This window comes from Amphibalanus amphitrite, unplaced genomic scaffold (genome assembly GCF_019059575.1).
Source record: "Amphibalanus amphitrite isolate SeventyFive unplaced genomic scaffold, NRLGWU_Aamphi_draft 000142F_arrow, whole genome shotgun sequence".
NCBI lineage: Eukaryota > Metazoa > Arthropoda > Thecostraca > Balanomorpha > Balanidae > Amphibalanus > Amphibalanus amphitrite.
Window position 1 is genome coordinate 420,172 of NW_024881637.1, and position 14,280 is coordinate 434,451.

Below are 14,280 nucleotides of genomic sequence, written 5' to 3' on the forward strand. Positions count from 1 at the left end.
GGAATGGCACGATCCTAGTTCATAACCAGTTCAATGTTTTGTCGAGCGCTCGATTTGGAACCCTGTTACTCTACGCCCGCTCGCAGTCCTGTCGCCCGCTCGCAGCCTACCCCGAAGCGAGCCTGCTATGTCCGTGTGCCGTCCCGCAGCGGTGCCCGCCCCGCCGCGCCGGTTGCGTGCGTTGCCAATCGGCGCCTTGTGTCCGTGCGGCGGCGCCGTGTTCTCGGAGCTGGCGTCGGCCGCGGCGCCGGGCGGCGCTCTCAGCCGCCGCGGCTGTCCTTGGTGCAGAGATTACTCTCACCAGGGTTTAGCCGACAGAACGGCTGGAATCTGCAGCCATATCCCCGCTCCGTGCGAGAGTTGCTCGGTCATGCAGCCTTTTCATTTGTCTTGAGCCAGCAATTTGGGGTAACCATCTTGTTTCTCAGTTATTTCTTTGTAGCGATACAATGAAAATGTCCATGAGTTGAAGGGAGTGATCATGGGCGCCACGCTGTTTTCACCTCTGAACCAAGGCTGCCGCACGGATATCATGTAATCTGTATGGCATTTCGCTGTAGGGGAGGGTAGGAAGGCGACAGAACAGGAAAACGTGTGTGTCTGTACGTACTGCAGCACGCCGTATGTACGGTACGGCCGGGTACCGCCGGTGAGTGCAGCGGCAGCAGCAGCCGAGTATAGGTAGTCACAGGGTCTGCCCTCCACCAGCGCTCACGGTGACCGCTCTGTTTCCTCAGGAGCTGGAGGAGCAGCTGCAGCGGACGGTGGACGCGCACCAGGAGCAGCTGGCGGCGCTGCAGGACAGCCACCAGCAGCAGCTGCAGCAGCTGCGCCGGCCGCCGGCCGCGGTGAGTGTCGGTGATGTGTTTCTGTGCCGTGTTGCAGTCCCTGAGCGGGGCGGGGACCGGGTGGAGCTGGGTGCGGCCCGCGGCTGTCGGCTGGGTGTGGGCCGGGGGGACGTCCAGCGGACGCTGACCGGACGCGGGGAGCTTGGTACCGCGGCTCGGCGCTGGGACCGCGGCTGCCGCGCCGCCCGGCGGATAAGATAGGCGGCGGCGGCGGCCAGCTGTCGGTTCCCGGCGCTGTCTGCGGGCCGCCTATCGACCGCGCCGGCACACCTGTGCACCTCCACGGTCCGCCCGCATGTCGCCGCGGCCCGCGACAGGCCGTGGGGAGCTGCGCGGCGTCGCGCGGGTCGGCCGGCGCACCGCCGACACACCGCCGCAGCTGCGCGGAACGGGACGGCGGTGGCCCCCACCCGACCCCACCCGACCCCAGTCCCGCAGTCCCGCAGTAATCCGCCACTAATGGGATGTTGACGGCTTATCATACGGGCGGTGAGGGCAGATTAATTAAACGGCGACGGCTCAGGTGTTGGCCGTAATAGGGGTGGGATGCAGAGCGATGACGCCCCGTTTTTATCCGTTTATATCAAATGGCGGGGACCGTTTAGCTGTCTGCATTTTTATCCACGGCAGAGGTCTTTTAGCTGTACTAATGAGGCAGTAAATAGTAAAAGCCTCATTTGTAAATGCTTCGGTGCGGCACAATACACGATAACTGCCTCACAATTGCTCTGCCTGCCCTTGCTCGCTCCTGCCCCAGTTTGCCTTTTAATACATCGGTCCGGGCTGGAGTCTCACCTGTCCCGTGCCGTGTCCCGGCAGGAGGAGAATGGCTCGGACGCTGCGGCTGGCGGCGCGCCGGTGGAGGAGCCGGCCGCCTCCCCGGCGGCCGCGGAGGAGCCCTCGGCGGAGGAGGCGGACCTGCGCCGGCGGCAGCAGCGGCTGCGGACCACGCTCCAGCAGCTCACTGCTGAGCGGGACCGGCTGGCCGCCCGGCTGGAGGAGACTGGCGCGGAGCGGGACCGGCTGACTGCGGACCTCAGCCGGCTGACTGCCGAGAGGGACGCGCTGAGCGCCGAGCAACAGCAGACCCAGACGGAGCGGGAGGAGCTGCGGGCGCAGCTGCAGCAGGCCGCGGAGGAGCTGAACACGCTGAGGGCCGGTCTGACGGAGACCACCGAGGAGAAGGAGGCACTGGTGGCCAGCCTGGAAGAGCTCGACCTACAGAACCAGGCCGCTAACGGTGAGTAGGCGATGGAAATCGATGGATTCCTACAAAGTTATACGTTTCCTCGCGTTAGATTCGGTGCCAGGTTAGTAGGTCCCAGGCCCTGTAGACCCCGATTCCATTTCATACAGACCGCACCATGCAGTGGAAGGGCTCGGTTTATCCCGTGGCATTTCTCGTGAGTCACTCCTAGATGAGCAGCTCCCTCGCTCGCTCGACTGGTGGTTTCCGGTATTGCGTGTTACTGGTTGCCTCGTTCGCGTGCTGTGAGCTGCCCCACACTGCGCTATGAGCCGGTACACCCAGTCTGGCGCCCCGGTGTCGGTTTTCCGCGGAGCGGGGGCGCTCGGCGGCGCTGTGCCGCTCCGCGCCGGCCGTGTATCGCAGCCGATATTGAGCCTGGCTCGGCGCCGGCGGCCGCCGCTGTTTGGACACACCGATACACTATCTGGGCCGCAATAACGGATAACACGGAGCCAGCCGACGCCGCCCCGGATCCAGCGGCTGGCGGCCGGACCTAGCGGGGCTCAGCGGCCGGACTTTGCGGGGCTCAGCGGAGCGCTTTGCTAAACTGATGGCACCTTTCAATATGGGCAAAGTAATGAAATCGGGGAAGATTGGATTCACTAACGGGTCTGTCTTATAAATATGAGAGGATTATAAATTACACACTCTCTTTCCTCCCACCCACGCAGATATAGAAGCCTCTACGCCCCTCTGGTGTAAAAGCTCAATGATCTAAGCATGAATTACGACCCGGCTATTCGTCATTTCGTTTCCTGAGCGGTGTTTGACATTAGCGGGTTTCGTATTTGGCGTTATATTCACATAACCTGTCGGCCGGTCGGGCGGTGCCGCGCTGTGCAGACCGGGGTGTGCGGTGTTCGGTGCCGCGCTGTGCAGAGCTGAGTGGTGCGGTGGTCGGTGGCGCCCCGTGCAGAGTGCGGCGGTGGCTCTGCCGCCGTCCCGGCTGCGCCACGTCACCACCCGCTGACGGCCGGCACCTGTGCCGCCTCCGCCGCCCTGACGGCAGCGCACCTGGTCACACGGCTGACTCACCTTCCTCGCTCCCTCCCTCCCCCTCTCTGCGGTTACAGAGCAGCTGCAGCGGGGCCGCGAAGAGTCCGCCGCCCTCCGGGAGCGGCTGCTGGCTGCTGAGGACGAGGCCCGTCTGCTGACCACGGCCCGGGACGAGCTGCTGGACCGGCTGAAGGCGGGCGCTGATCAGACGGCGGAGCTGACAGCGGACAGAGACCGGCTGCAGAGCTCACTGTCAGAGGCGGAACAGCGGGCGGCGGCGCTGACTGCGGAGAGGGATGAACTACAGACGCGACTGCAGGAGAGCGGCCAGCCACGGGAGGAGGAGAGGAGAGAGGAGGAGGAGAGGAGGGAACGGGAGGAGGAGGAGAGGAGGGCGCGGGAGGTGGCCGAGCTGACGGCCAGCAGGGACCAGCTGCTCGAGAAGCTGCAGAGCCAGCAGCAGCAGGCCGAGACGGCGGAGACGGAGAGGGAGGGGCTGCTGGCGAGACTGCGGGAAAAGGAGCAGGAACTCAGCGTCCTTGACAAGGAACGGGAATCATTACTGGAGAGACTACAAATTCAGGAACAAAACCAGGCCTCCTCAGAGGCGGAAAGAGGCGAAATTTCCGAAAAGTTACGAAATCAAACGGCAGAGCTCTCCGCCCTTAGTTCTGAAAGAGACCAACTGATCGAGAAATTAAGAGAAGCTAAAGAGGAAGTTGATGCTTTGAATGAGAAAATTCAGAAGAAAACTGAAGAGTTTGATGCTTTGATAGCCAGCAGAGACGAACTCTCGGAAAAGCTGCTTCAGAAGGAGGAGGAGACCGCGGCGCTGACGACGGCCCGGGACTCCCTGACGGCCCAGCTGAGTCAGAAGGAGCATGAGACGGCGCTCCTGACGGCGGCCAGGGACGAGCTGACGGAGGATCTCGCTCAGAGGGAGCGGGAGGCGGCCGAGGTATCGGTCTCCGCGGACCAGCTCACCCAGGAGCGGCGGCTGAGGGAGGCCGCTGAGCAGCAGCTGGAGCTGAAACTCCGCGAGCTGGACGGCACGGCGTCAGAGAAGGCGGCGCTGGCCGGCCGGCTGGAGCAGCTGGAGCTGCAGCTGCGCGATGCTGAACAGAGTCTGAGCGCGGCCACCGAACAGCTGCAGGCAGAGAAGGCGCAGGCGGAGGCGCTGCTCAACGAGCAACCGTCCAACCACCAACCAGTCGAAGACGTAACTGTCGTCAAGGCGCACGTCAATTCGGTAGAGGGCGCAATAAAACCCGCACACCAGCCAGACCTGAGTGCCGTTCAGACTCTCGATCAGGCCGAGGATGAAGAGGAACCGACATCACTTGACCACAGTAGTCTGTTGGAGCGTCTCACCAAGCTGATGTCTGACGGTGAGGAGCTGCGAGTCTCCGTCTCCCAGGTCCTCGCCTCTGTCGGTCCCTGCACCCCGCCGCTCGCCTCTGATCTGTCCTCAGACGGCCCCTCCGCCCCAGTCCCCGCGCTGGTCTCCCTCGTCGAGCGGCTGCAGTCTCAGCAGCAGCGGCAGGCGCGGCTGAGCGCGCTGGCCGTGCGCCGCTGCCGGGAGCTCGAGGAGCTCAGTGACACGCTGCAGAGCTCGGTCAGTGAGCTGACGGAGCAGCTGGACGCGCTCGAGTCGGGCGGCGCGCTGCCTCCCTCCCTGACTGAGGAGCACCGGCAGACCGGGCTGCGGCTGCTCGAGCTGGCCACGCTCTTCAACTCGGAGGACATTTTCGCGTCCAACTCGTGCACGGCCTCGCTGCTGGACTGGCTGGAGGCGGCCATCAAGGAGGTGCAGTGGCGCGCACAGGAGGCCGGCCGGCAGCTGGAGCAGGAGCGCGCCGAGCGGCTGGCGGCGCAGGAGCGGCTCCAGGAGCTGGAGCAGGAGCGGCTGCTCGGCTCCACCGAGAAGCTGGAGACCATCTCGGAGGACGCCGAGCGGGTGGCCGAGCTGGAGGCGGAGGTGGCGCGACTGCGGCAGCTGGCGCACCTGGAGGAGGCAGAGGACTGCGACCGGCTGGAGAGCGGACAGCTGGAGAGAGGACTGGAGGCCGTCCAGCTGGCGAGAGGAGGGGAGGGCGGGCCGGTGCAGAGCGGACTGGAGGAGCAGATGGCGCGGCTGGCGGCGGAGCGACAGCGGGACGAGGCACTGAGCAGCCTCCAGCAGCTGCAGCAGCTACTGGACGCCAGGGAGGAGGGCCGAGAGCGGGAGGAGCAGCTGCGCTACGAGCAGGCCGAGCTGGCGGCGCGCTGTCAGACCCAGGACACGGAGCTGGCGGAGCTGAGAGCTGAGCTGGCCGCCCAGCGCGCCGCGGCCAGCCAGCTGACCGACGAGGCAGTGGAGCTCTCCAGGATGATACAGGAGGTAGAGGCGCTGAAACTGGACAACCAGGGTCTGCTTGAGAAACTGACTGCGGCAGAGGAGGAAAAGAACACCATTCAACAGCAGCGTGACACCGTCCAGTCTGAAAATGACCGGCTAAACACCATGCTGAAAGAGCTAGACGAGGTGAAACTGGCAAATGAAAATCTGCTTACAACGGTAAGCAATATCGAAGCTGAAAAGAAAGAAATCAAAGAGGAGCACAACATCGTTTTATCGGAGAAAGACAAACTGAATTTGGCCATCCAGGAGGCGGACAGGGAAAAGGAAAAACTTAGAACAGAACTAGCGGAAGAAAGAGAGAAACTTAGCTTGGCCATCGAAAAATCTGACGGAGAAGCGGAGAGTCTTCGAACGCAGCTCGCGCAGGAAAACGATCGTCTTAATTTGTTGGTTCAAAAGTTCACTGAGGACCAGGAAAAGCTAAGCGTGCAGTTAGCTGAAGAAAAGGGGACTGTGACCTCACTGATTCAGCAGTTTGACGAGGAACGGAGGAAGCTGCAGGCCCAGCTGCGGGAGGAGTCGGAGCGGCTGGGCGCGCTGGTGCACAGCTCCGGCGAGGAGCGGGACCTGCTGCGGGCGCAGCTGGCAGAAAAGTCGGGCAGCTCCGGGGAGCTGGTGCGCGCGCTGGAGCGCTGCCAGCGGCTCGAGGTGGAGCTGGACCCCTGGCGGCGGCTCTCCTCCATCATAGAGTCCTCGGCAGGGAGTGCCGCGCAGAGTGGCGGCCACTCCGAGTCGACGGAGGAGCGGTCCGGAGAGCCGGCCGACGGACCGGCCGAGTCCCAGTCCCAGCCGTCCGACCCGGCCTCCGCCCCGTCAGAGTCGCCCTCGCAGCCCGCGGACCCGGCGGCGGCCATCGAGGCGGCCGCGGCGGCGCTCAGCCGTCTGACGGAGCTGGCAGAGCTGGGCCGCCGGCTGTCCGCCGAGCGGGACGTCTGGGCCGGCGAGCGCCAACAGCTGATCGCCGCGCTCAACCAGAAACACTCTGAGAGCGTGCAGTACCACGCCGAGATCCAGCGGCTGTCGGCGGCCGGCGGCCAGCAGGCCGAGCAGCTGCAGCTGACGGCTGCGCAGCTGGCGCAGACGCGGCGCGCCCGGGACGAGGCGCTGGCGCAGTGCTCTCAGCTGCGCGCCAGCCAGGACCAGCTGCTGGTGACGCTCCAGGAGCGCAACCAGACCGTGCACGACCTGCAGAACAAGGTGAGGACCGGTGGGGGCTGCTGGTGAAATATCCATTTCCTCTCCTGGTCGCCAGTCTTCACTCCCTGGTGAAATGAAATGTCAGATTGACGAATCACCAAGAAAGTTTGGCTATTATCGTTTGGTGCCTTCCTTCACTGTTATGCTGTTAAGTCAATATTCTGGCATTCAATCAGTTCCTCTGTACTGACTAGTGCTGGCTATACAGGTTACTGTATGCTCAACTGAGCCGCTACACGCGGCAGTGCTGGTGTCGCTGTCAGTGACCGTACCGTGTATAACCCCCGCCGTCTGTACCCTGTAGCACGCGGCAGTGTGAGTGTCGCTGTCAGTGACTGTACCGTGTCTAACCCCCGCCATCTGTACCCTCAGTCCGACCAGCTGGAGGAGGCTGAGCGGCGGCTGCAGACCGAACTCCGCCGGCTCCGCGAGCATCTAGTCACCATCGAGGACAACTACACACAGGAGGCGGTGCACGCCGAACAGCGCGAGGCGGCGCTGCGGGAACGGATCACCTCCGAGCAGCACCTCACAGCAGAGAGGTGGGGACCTTTGTGAATATCTACTCATAACTTATGTAGTTTTCCACACAGCCATCGTCATTCTCTTTATAGCATTTCCGAGTATGAGTAGTGTCAACAAATCGCTGATAATTATGCCGCCTTCCCTCTCCGCAGTGAGGCGGCCTCTCAGACCATCGAGTCCCTCCAGGAGCAGCTGATGACCGTCTCACAGCAGCGCGATGACGTCACACTGCAGCTGGATGACGTCACCCAGTCGCTGAACAACCTGCAGCGCGTGCTCGAACAGTTCCAGCGAGAGAAACGGCGAGAGGTGGAGCTGGCCACCAGCGCCGCCAAGCGGCAGACCAAAGAACTAGAGGAGCAGGTTGCAACTCTCAAGGTAGGTATATATATTTAAGTGTGTGTAACTTTTTTAAATTATAAATTTTTATAATTATATTTTTTTAATTTAACATTTATCAATGAGAAGAATAGATGGATGATTGCGACAAATGATTTCCTAGGCATCGCACTACGCGTTATTTTCTCCCGGCTCGTTCTCACTGGTCCAATATATGCCCGTTTCGGACTTGCGCTCGTATTCCCCCTGTGTTCACGGCCCTCCGTCTCCCTCTCCCCTGTAGACCCAGCTGTCGGAGGCCAGTGCCGGTCTGAAGGCGGCCAACCGGCTCAACGAGCAGCTGGACCGCAAGGAGCAGCTGATCCTGGCGCTCAAGTCGGACGGTAGGTACCGGTCTCAGGTCCTCGGTGGGACTCTGGCCCCAGCCTGCGGGCCTGCGGATCTCGGACTGACCCCTGTGACGGGGACTCAGTGGGGTCGTGTGAGTGCGTGTGGTGGTTTTCGCTTGCGGTCCGAGCTCGCCGGGACTACTTCGGGACGTCTCCGCCAGAGGCGCTGCTGCTGCTGCCGCCGGCTGGGCGCGCACAAATATCAGCAGGTAATTCTGGGCTGCGTTCACTGTGCCCAGGAGCCTGACTGGTATGTGTGTGACCTGAGCCGGGTGCCGGCATGGCCTGCTCCGCCGCCGCCGCCGCCGCCCCCGGAGCCCGCCCGTCTGCCTGCCTGCCTGCTGGACCCTCTGCTGGCGGACCGGACCCGCCGCGCTCTGTCCCCGGCTGGCTGACGCGGGGGTCACTCGGGGCTGCGCCAACCAACCGACAGGGCGGGACGCTTGGTTGCGCACGACGGGTACATCTCTTTACTTTTGATTACAGCATTTGGTTGAGTTGAACGTGGCGCCTTTGGCTGTCCGGTCCTGCTTTTTCCTCCTTGTTCCTCGCTTATTTCCCGAACGGCTTGTAATCCAAACGCTATGCTTCCTGCCGTGTTTGGCACGTTTCGGGAAGTTCCTGGCGCCGGTTTTTCTCCTTGGCCCCGGGTGTGTGGCTGTGTGTTGTCCCCCCCCCCTCCCGCTAGGCTTCGGTGCATGTCTGCATGTTTTGACGCGACCTGGCATGTCCGGTATTCTGTGGCTTTGCATGTTGCCTGCATTGTGCGATGTTGGACTCTGAAGGTCAGTTGGGGCGAGCAAAATCATCTCCGGCGCGAAACATGCCGAGCAGCATTCTTTAGTTGTTTCTTTCGTGATCGTATTAGTTACAACGCTTTCTAGAAAACTAAAGTTAACTCAAAGCTCAAACGATTTGTAAGCTTTCTTTAACTCTTCTTACGAACAAAATTACAGTACTGGATACTTTGCCGATATTGATGCCCAATAATATTCAATGTTGTTTATCCAATGCATGTTCCTGAAGTCAGGATTCAGGCGGCTCTGCCCGTGTACTATATGACGTCCAGCACGCCGCCAGCTGTGTCTGTTGTGCCGTGTTCACGGCCCGGAGTCCTGTACAGTATGTGTCCGTGTCTGCCGGCCGCCGCCTCTGCACCGCGTCTCCGTCCGCCGGCGCTCGGTGCGCTCGGTCCGCCTGTACCGTCAGCGCAGCGCGGTGCCGGCGCGGTGCTAATCTCACATGGTAACGCTGAGTGAGGCTCGCTCTCGGCGTGCTCTGTGAGGTGAGCCCGCGCCGGCCGCTCTCACCCCAGCGCGCACCCGCCCGCCGCTCTCACCCGCCCTGCTCACCCGTCTCTGTCTGTCTGTCTGTCTGTCTGTCCGTCCCGCCTCCGCCCGTCCGCCCGCACCGCTCACCCGTCTGTGTAGCTCGGCCCGTCTGTCTGTAAATAACAGCCCGCCGGTGACTGAGGCGGGGCTCCATCCGCCGCGCACCGCCCGCCGCCGGTCCAGTAGCACGGCCGTCCCTCCGCTATCAGTCGCTTCGTTCGTGTCTACCCGGCTCGGCTGGTTGGGGCTCGCTGTAGAAACCTCTGTGGAAATGTTGTTGGTCAGGGGCGTGGTTTTGATCCACTAAGGATGAGGAATAGACATCTGCTAATGTATTTCACCCTTAAATGAAGGCGATTATGCCGCTAGGGCACTGGGTATTTTAGCACACCCAAAGCTGTGAAAGAATGCACTAAGCTTTGAAAGAATGCACACCGGCATTTCCGCCTGAGTCAACGCTGTTATGACGCAGAATGGTGTATCTGTAATGCACGAACGTAGTTAAAAGCATTTGATCCCTGCAACCGGTATTGTTTTGTTTACTGCTGATTGTGTTTTGTTTCCGTTCTCCGTCATATAGCATTGTTAAACACGGTTATAGTGCACATGCGTCTTTGGAAATCGTCATTGTTTCGCACATTTTATGTTGTTGTTTATGCGGATTATGCCTCAGTTGCAATTAATATCGCAAATCTTGTGTATTCTGTGCTCATTTACCAGCGCTGCATGGTGCAAAGTTTTCCGTCTGTACTTGGAATGACCATATATAGTTTTGTTTTCTTAGTTTGAACGTCATTACTGATGTCAACAGTAGCCCTTTCGTTTTCATTTATTTCGTCTGGCAGTGACTGCGCAGAGGTAGCGATGAGGCGCACCTAGGCCTGCCGCATGTCCCCCAACCGCCTCGAATGTGGTGCACCTCCCCATGTAGGGGAGGGTGGCCAGACTGACCTCCAGATGCAGTCCACCGCGCATGCGCGCCCCGCCGAGCCGCCCCGGGCAGATCTGAGTATTACTTCAGGTACTGGATGGTTGGATCTCAGTGTCGAAGCAATGCTCGGACTCTGTCTGGGGCCCCGCACCAGCCGCCGCATGCCACGAGACTCTGCTGAGCGCCCCACGGCGGCACCTTCACAGCGGGACACCGTCCGCGCCGCGCCCGCTGCGTTAGCGCGCATGGTATCGAATTTTATTTCAGTCATCTGCTATTTTGTATTGGTTTGATGAGTTGTTACCAGTAATATTGCATGACTATACGCGTTGCTGAAGTTACGGAGTTGCTAGCAGCGTTGACGTCACCTGCTACTTATTTCTGATTAGTTTGTGCATTATTTATTATGATTATATGCATTGTGACTTGTTTTACCCGTTGATGTTGCCTCTTTCGCCCGTTAATGTTGCTTGTTTAACCGCGAGTGATGTCAATGCTGAATCGCATGCATAAATTTCGCTCTGGCTGAAGATACAATGTAACATTTTTGGCCCGCTCCATTGGCTTTTACGGAGTAGGTATTGGTACTGAATGGCTGCCTGCGAAACCGCTTTGATGAGTTTGTCATTACATTAAGTTGTCAGTCAGTTTGTATAAACTGAACATTTTTCGTCTTGTACTGCTGGTTAAAATGCCAGCCTCCTCGACTAAGCAGTATGGCCCTAACTGAATCTGATCGAGCCGCTGACTATGACCTGTACCGGGACGTGTATCTACTGCCCGCTGGCCGCCCCAGACCCACTGACAGTCCCCGCCGCCGTCCGGTGGCCGTGCCCCTCCGTCTACAGTCGAGGCCAAGGTGGACGCCAACATCCGACTGCAGACCGAGCTGGACGAGCTCAAAGGCAACACCTCCGGCAAGGTGGACAAGTAAGGACCCGACCTGATTCTCACACTAACTCATCAGTCAGTCTCACACTCCGGACCTGACCTGAGCAGACTCTCACACTCATACAGTGGCGTCTGCTGGTGCAGCCGACCGGGCGGGAGACATTAGCCAGTCGGGCCGGCGGCCGTTACTCGAGAATATCTGCAGAAACAGTGACAAGGCCGTGTTGCGTGATAATCACGATATCCGCGTTCTTAACGTTCTCTGTATGATAAGACGTAACTGGATCGTATTTATCAGATGGCTCGAACCCGTTACTGATGTTAACGTTAATGACATGGTAAGACTAAATCTGCTCATATCTCACATCGGGGTTATGTAAGACCCGGGGTCGTGGGGTTTTGCCAGCGCTGACTCCGCTCGTTCCGCCCGCAGGACGCTGGTGAAGAACCTGGTGGTCGGGTACGTCTCGGCGCCGGCCGGCCACGAGCGCGAGGTGCTCAGGGTGATCGCCACCGTCCTCGACTTCTCCGGCGAGGAGCGGGCGCGCGCGCGGCTGGACCCGGCGCCGGCCGCGCCCGCACCGCCCGGCGGCTCGCTCACTCAGGCGTTCGTGCGCTTCCTGGAGGCGGAGTCGACGCCGCGCAAGCCGGCCGTGCTTCCCGCCGAGCAGATGGCGCGAGACGCGGCGCGCCGGACCGAGGCGCGCGCCCACCGGGCCGCCACACAGGTCAGCACCGCCGTTTGTTCAGAGGAGGCTCCCAGAGTGGTTCACCGGGCTTCATTTATGGTATTTGCCGATTTAAATTCATAATTTTACTGAGAAGAGCTGTGTGGAATTAAATTTTTCTTTATTGTCAATTTCGATAATGTTATTGAGGTTTGCATTTAACAGTACAAGACTGACCAGTTAACGTCAACGTTCGTCGGTGCCCAAGTATGACGCCCGGAGTCTAACTGCCTGTGCCCCTCCCCCGCCGTCCAGCCCCGCTGACTCCCCCCGTCTGCCCACAGGGCCCGCCTCTGCCGCGGAGCACGCCACCTCCGGCTCAGCCGAGCCACTCCCGGCAGAGCTCCACGTCGTCCAACTTGCTGCTGTCGTTCTCTGACCAGCCGCCGGCGGAGGTGGCCGAGCCCAGCAGCGCAGTCCTCCGCGCCATTATCGGTGACGGCGCCGACGGCGGGGACGGCGCGCCACAGACGGACGCGGCGCACAGCTGAGCGCCGCGCCGCGCCGGTATCGCCGCGCCCCCGCCGCTCGGCCGCGCGGCCCGCTTATAAAGACTGTTATCTTATTGTCTCTAGTGTGCATACGAGAAATATAGTTGTGCTGGTGCTTGATTGACATTGACGAGGCCCCGAGTGTTCGACATGGTATATGGGCTGCCCACGAGTTGTGATTGTGACAGATATCGTTCTATTTTATATGGATGTTGCGGCCAAATATAATTGGTGAATAAATGATTATATGCATTCCATCACTGGTCTGTGGATTTGAATAATCGCGAGCGACTGGGGTACGGGAGCAACATGACACAATCACACTGCGCCTGAATGTATAAAAACACCCAGGGAGGATTTGAATAGCATGGGGAGGGGGGAACGAGGAATAAAAACATGGGAAGTATGTTTATGCTCGTAAATCGGATGGAGCGGGATAGCAGATGACTTCTTTGGGATTGTGGTGACTGGTGACAGCTGCACTGCCCGACCGGTGACCGGTGACCCGTCAACAGGGGTCAGGTCAGAGGCTTACGTTGGTCAGATGGTTCTCCAGGCATTGTCGGCCCCATCGGTGAACTGTCACCGAAAGTCAGGCCAGGTCTAGTCTCTAACATTGACCTCCCAAGGCATGGTCCATGGTCCATCCGGTGACCCGCCGCCAGAGGTCGGGTCAGGGGCCTGCAGGGATCAGAGCTCTCCGGGTGTGACCTGTCCCATCCGGTGACCCATCACCCGAGGTCAGGTCAGGGCTGTGTCAGTGGAGACACCGGGCGCTGTCTGTCCCGTGGGTTACTGGGTAGCGCGGCACGGCCACAACTTCCACGGGCTGTAACGACGCTGGTGTCGCCCGCACTGATACAGCTGCCGAGCAGAGGGTGATAACGGAGGTGGGAGCCGTCACAGCTAGCACACATCACCGCTGTGCCACACGTCTCTTCGTTCAGTAACAACAGAAGATCCCGCGTCGACCAGGACACCGGTCCGTTCGCCTCGGTAACCGATTGGTTCATCAGACAGACAGTCAGTCGTACCCCGCCCGACAATAATAGCTAGAACGGCTTGCGTAAATGTTATGCAGAACGACCTCAGGCTCAAAGTTCTCTCAACTCAACTCAAAGTTTCAGAGCGGCATATGAACTTACAAACCGGCTAACTGGACCGATAACATAACAAGATATCTCGTACCCTCACTAAGTTCCCACCGTTGATAGCAAGCCTCCGGCTATTTGCTAAGCTATTCGCTAATCAGTCAGAACCGGTCTTAAGCGGTTAATGTGAGCCTACCCTCTCCAATGCGGACTCACAGGCGCCTCGCGGGAGATATTACAGCGTCATCTCAGTCACATCCGTAAACAGACACTTGTTCCTCGGTTATTTACATGATCCCTACATAAGAAAGGTCCGTGAACACGGATACGATGTACCGCCTCCGGGACAGGTCAGTCTGTGCCCCTCCCCCTCCCCTCCCCCCCAGACCTCAGTGAGTCAGCCGTGACCAGTGCCGGTACGTGTCAGCTGCCGCCGGCCTCTCAGTGACCTTTTGTGTCAGTGTCACCGGGCTGACACCACCGGGCGGTGACACGCGCAGAGAGTGACAGATCCAGTGACAGGTGAATAGGTGCTCGGAGGAACTGAATAGGTGCTGACGCCGGGTCCCTGCGAGCCGGATACACCGCCGGCAGTGACACAAAACACACGTACCGCACACAGCACACACGCGCGCGGGGTGAGATCTGGCGGCCGATCGCGGCGGAATCCGCCGTCCGCTCCGCGCGGAGGCCACGTCTAACGGACGTGCCGCAGAGCAGGTCGAACGGAAGGTCGAACGCGGGGCCGGGTAGACGTGCCGCTCAAAGGGTGTCCGTCAGTCAGACGTCAGAGGCACACAAACATCACTCACTGGGACACGGTCTCTTTCGCCTCCACCCGTCAAAATACGCACCTGTTTACATCCTGCTGCA

The 14,280-nt window shown here is 60.1% G+C and overlaps 1 protein-coding gene across 1 annotated transcript in view; it reads left to right on the plus strand.

Moving 5' to 3' along the window:
- The window catches only part of LOC122382549 (thyroid receptor-interacting protein 11-like), a 43,930-nt gene extending 31,357 nt beyond the window's left edge, over positions 1-12,573 (plus strand). Inside the window, exons 6-14 of the mRNA XM_043368039.1 lie at positions 738-848; positions 1,668-2,088; positions 3,171-6,691; positions 7,064-7,233; positions 7,369-7,594; positions 7,839-7,938; positions 11,055-11,136; positions 11,531-11,825; positions 12,110-12,573. Of these exons, the coding sequence (XP_043223974.1) occupies positions 738-848; positions 1,668-2,088; positions 3,171-6,691; positions 7,064-7,233; positions 7,369-7,594; positions 7,839-7,938; positions 11,055-11,136; positions 11,531-11,825; positions 12,110-12,316 (5,133 nt within the window). The 3' untranslated portion in view covers positions 12,317-12,573. The remainder of the gene's footprint in view (positions 1-737; positions 849-1,667; positions 2,089-3,170; positions 6,692-7,063; positions 7,234-7,368; positions 7,595-7,838; positions 7,939-11,054; positions 11,137-11,530; positions 11,826-12,109) is intronic.
- The last annotated feature ends 1,707 nt before the right edge of the window (positions 12,574-14,280 follow it).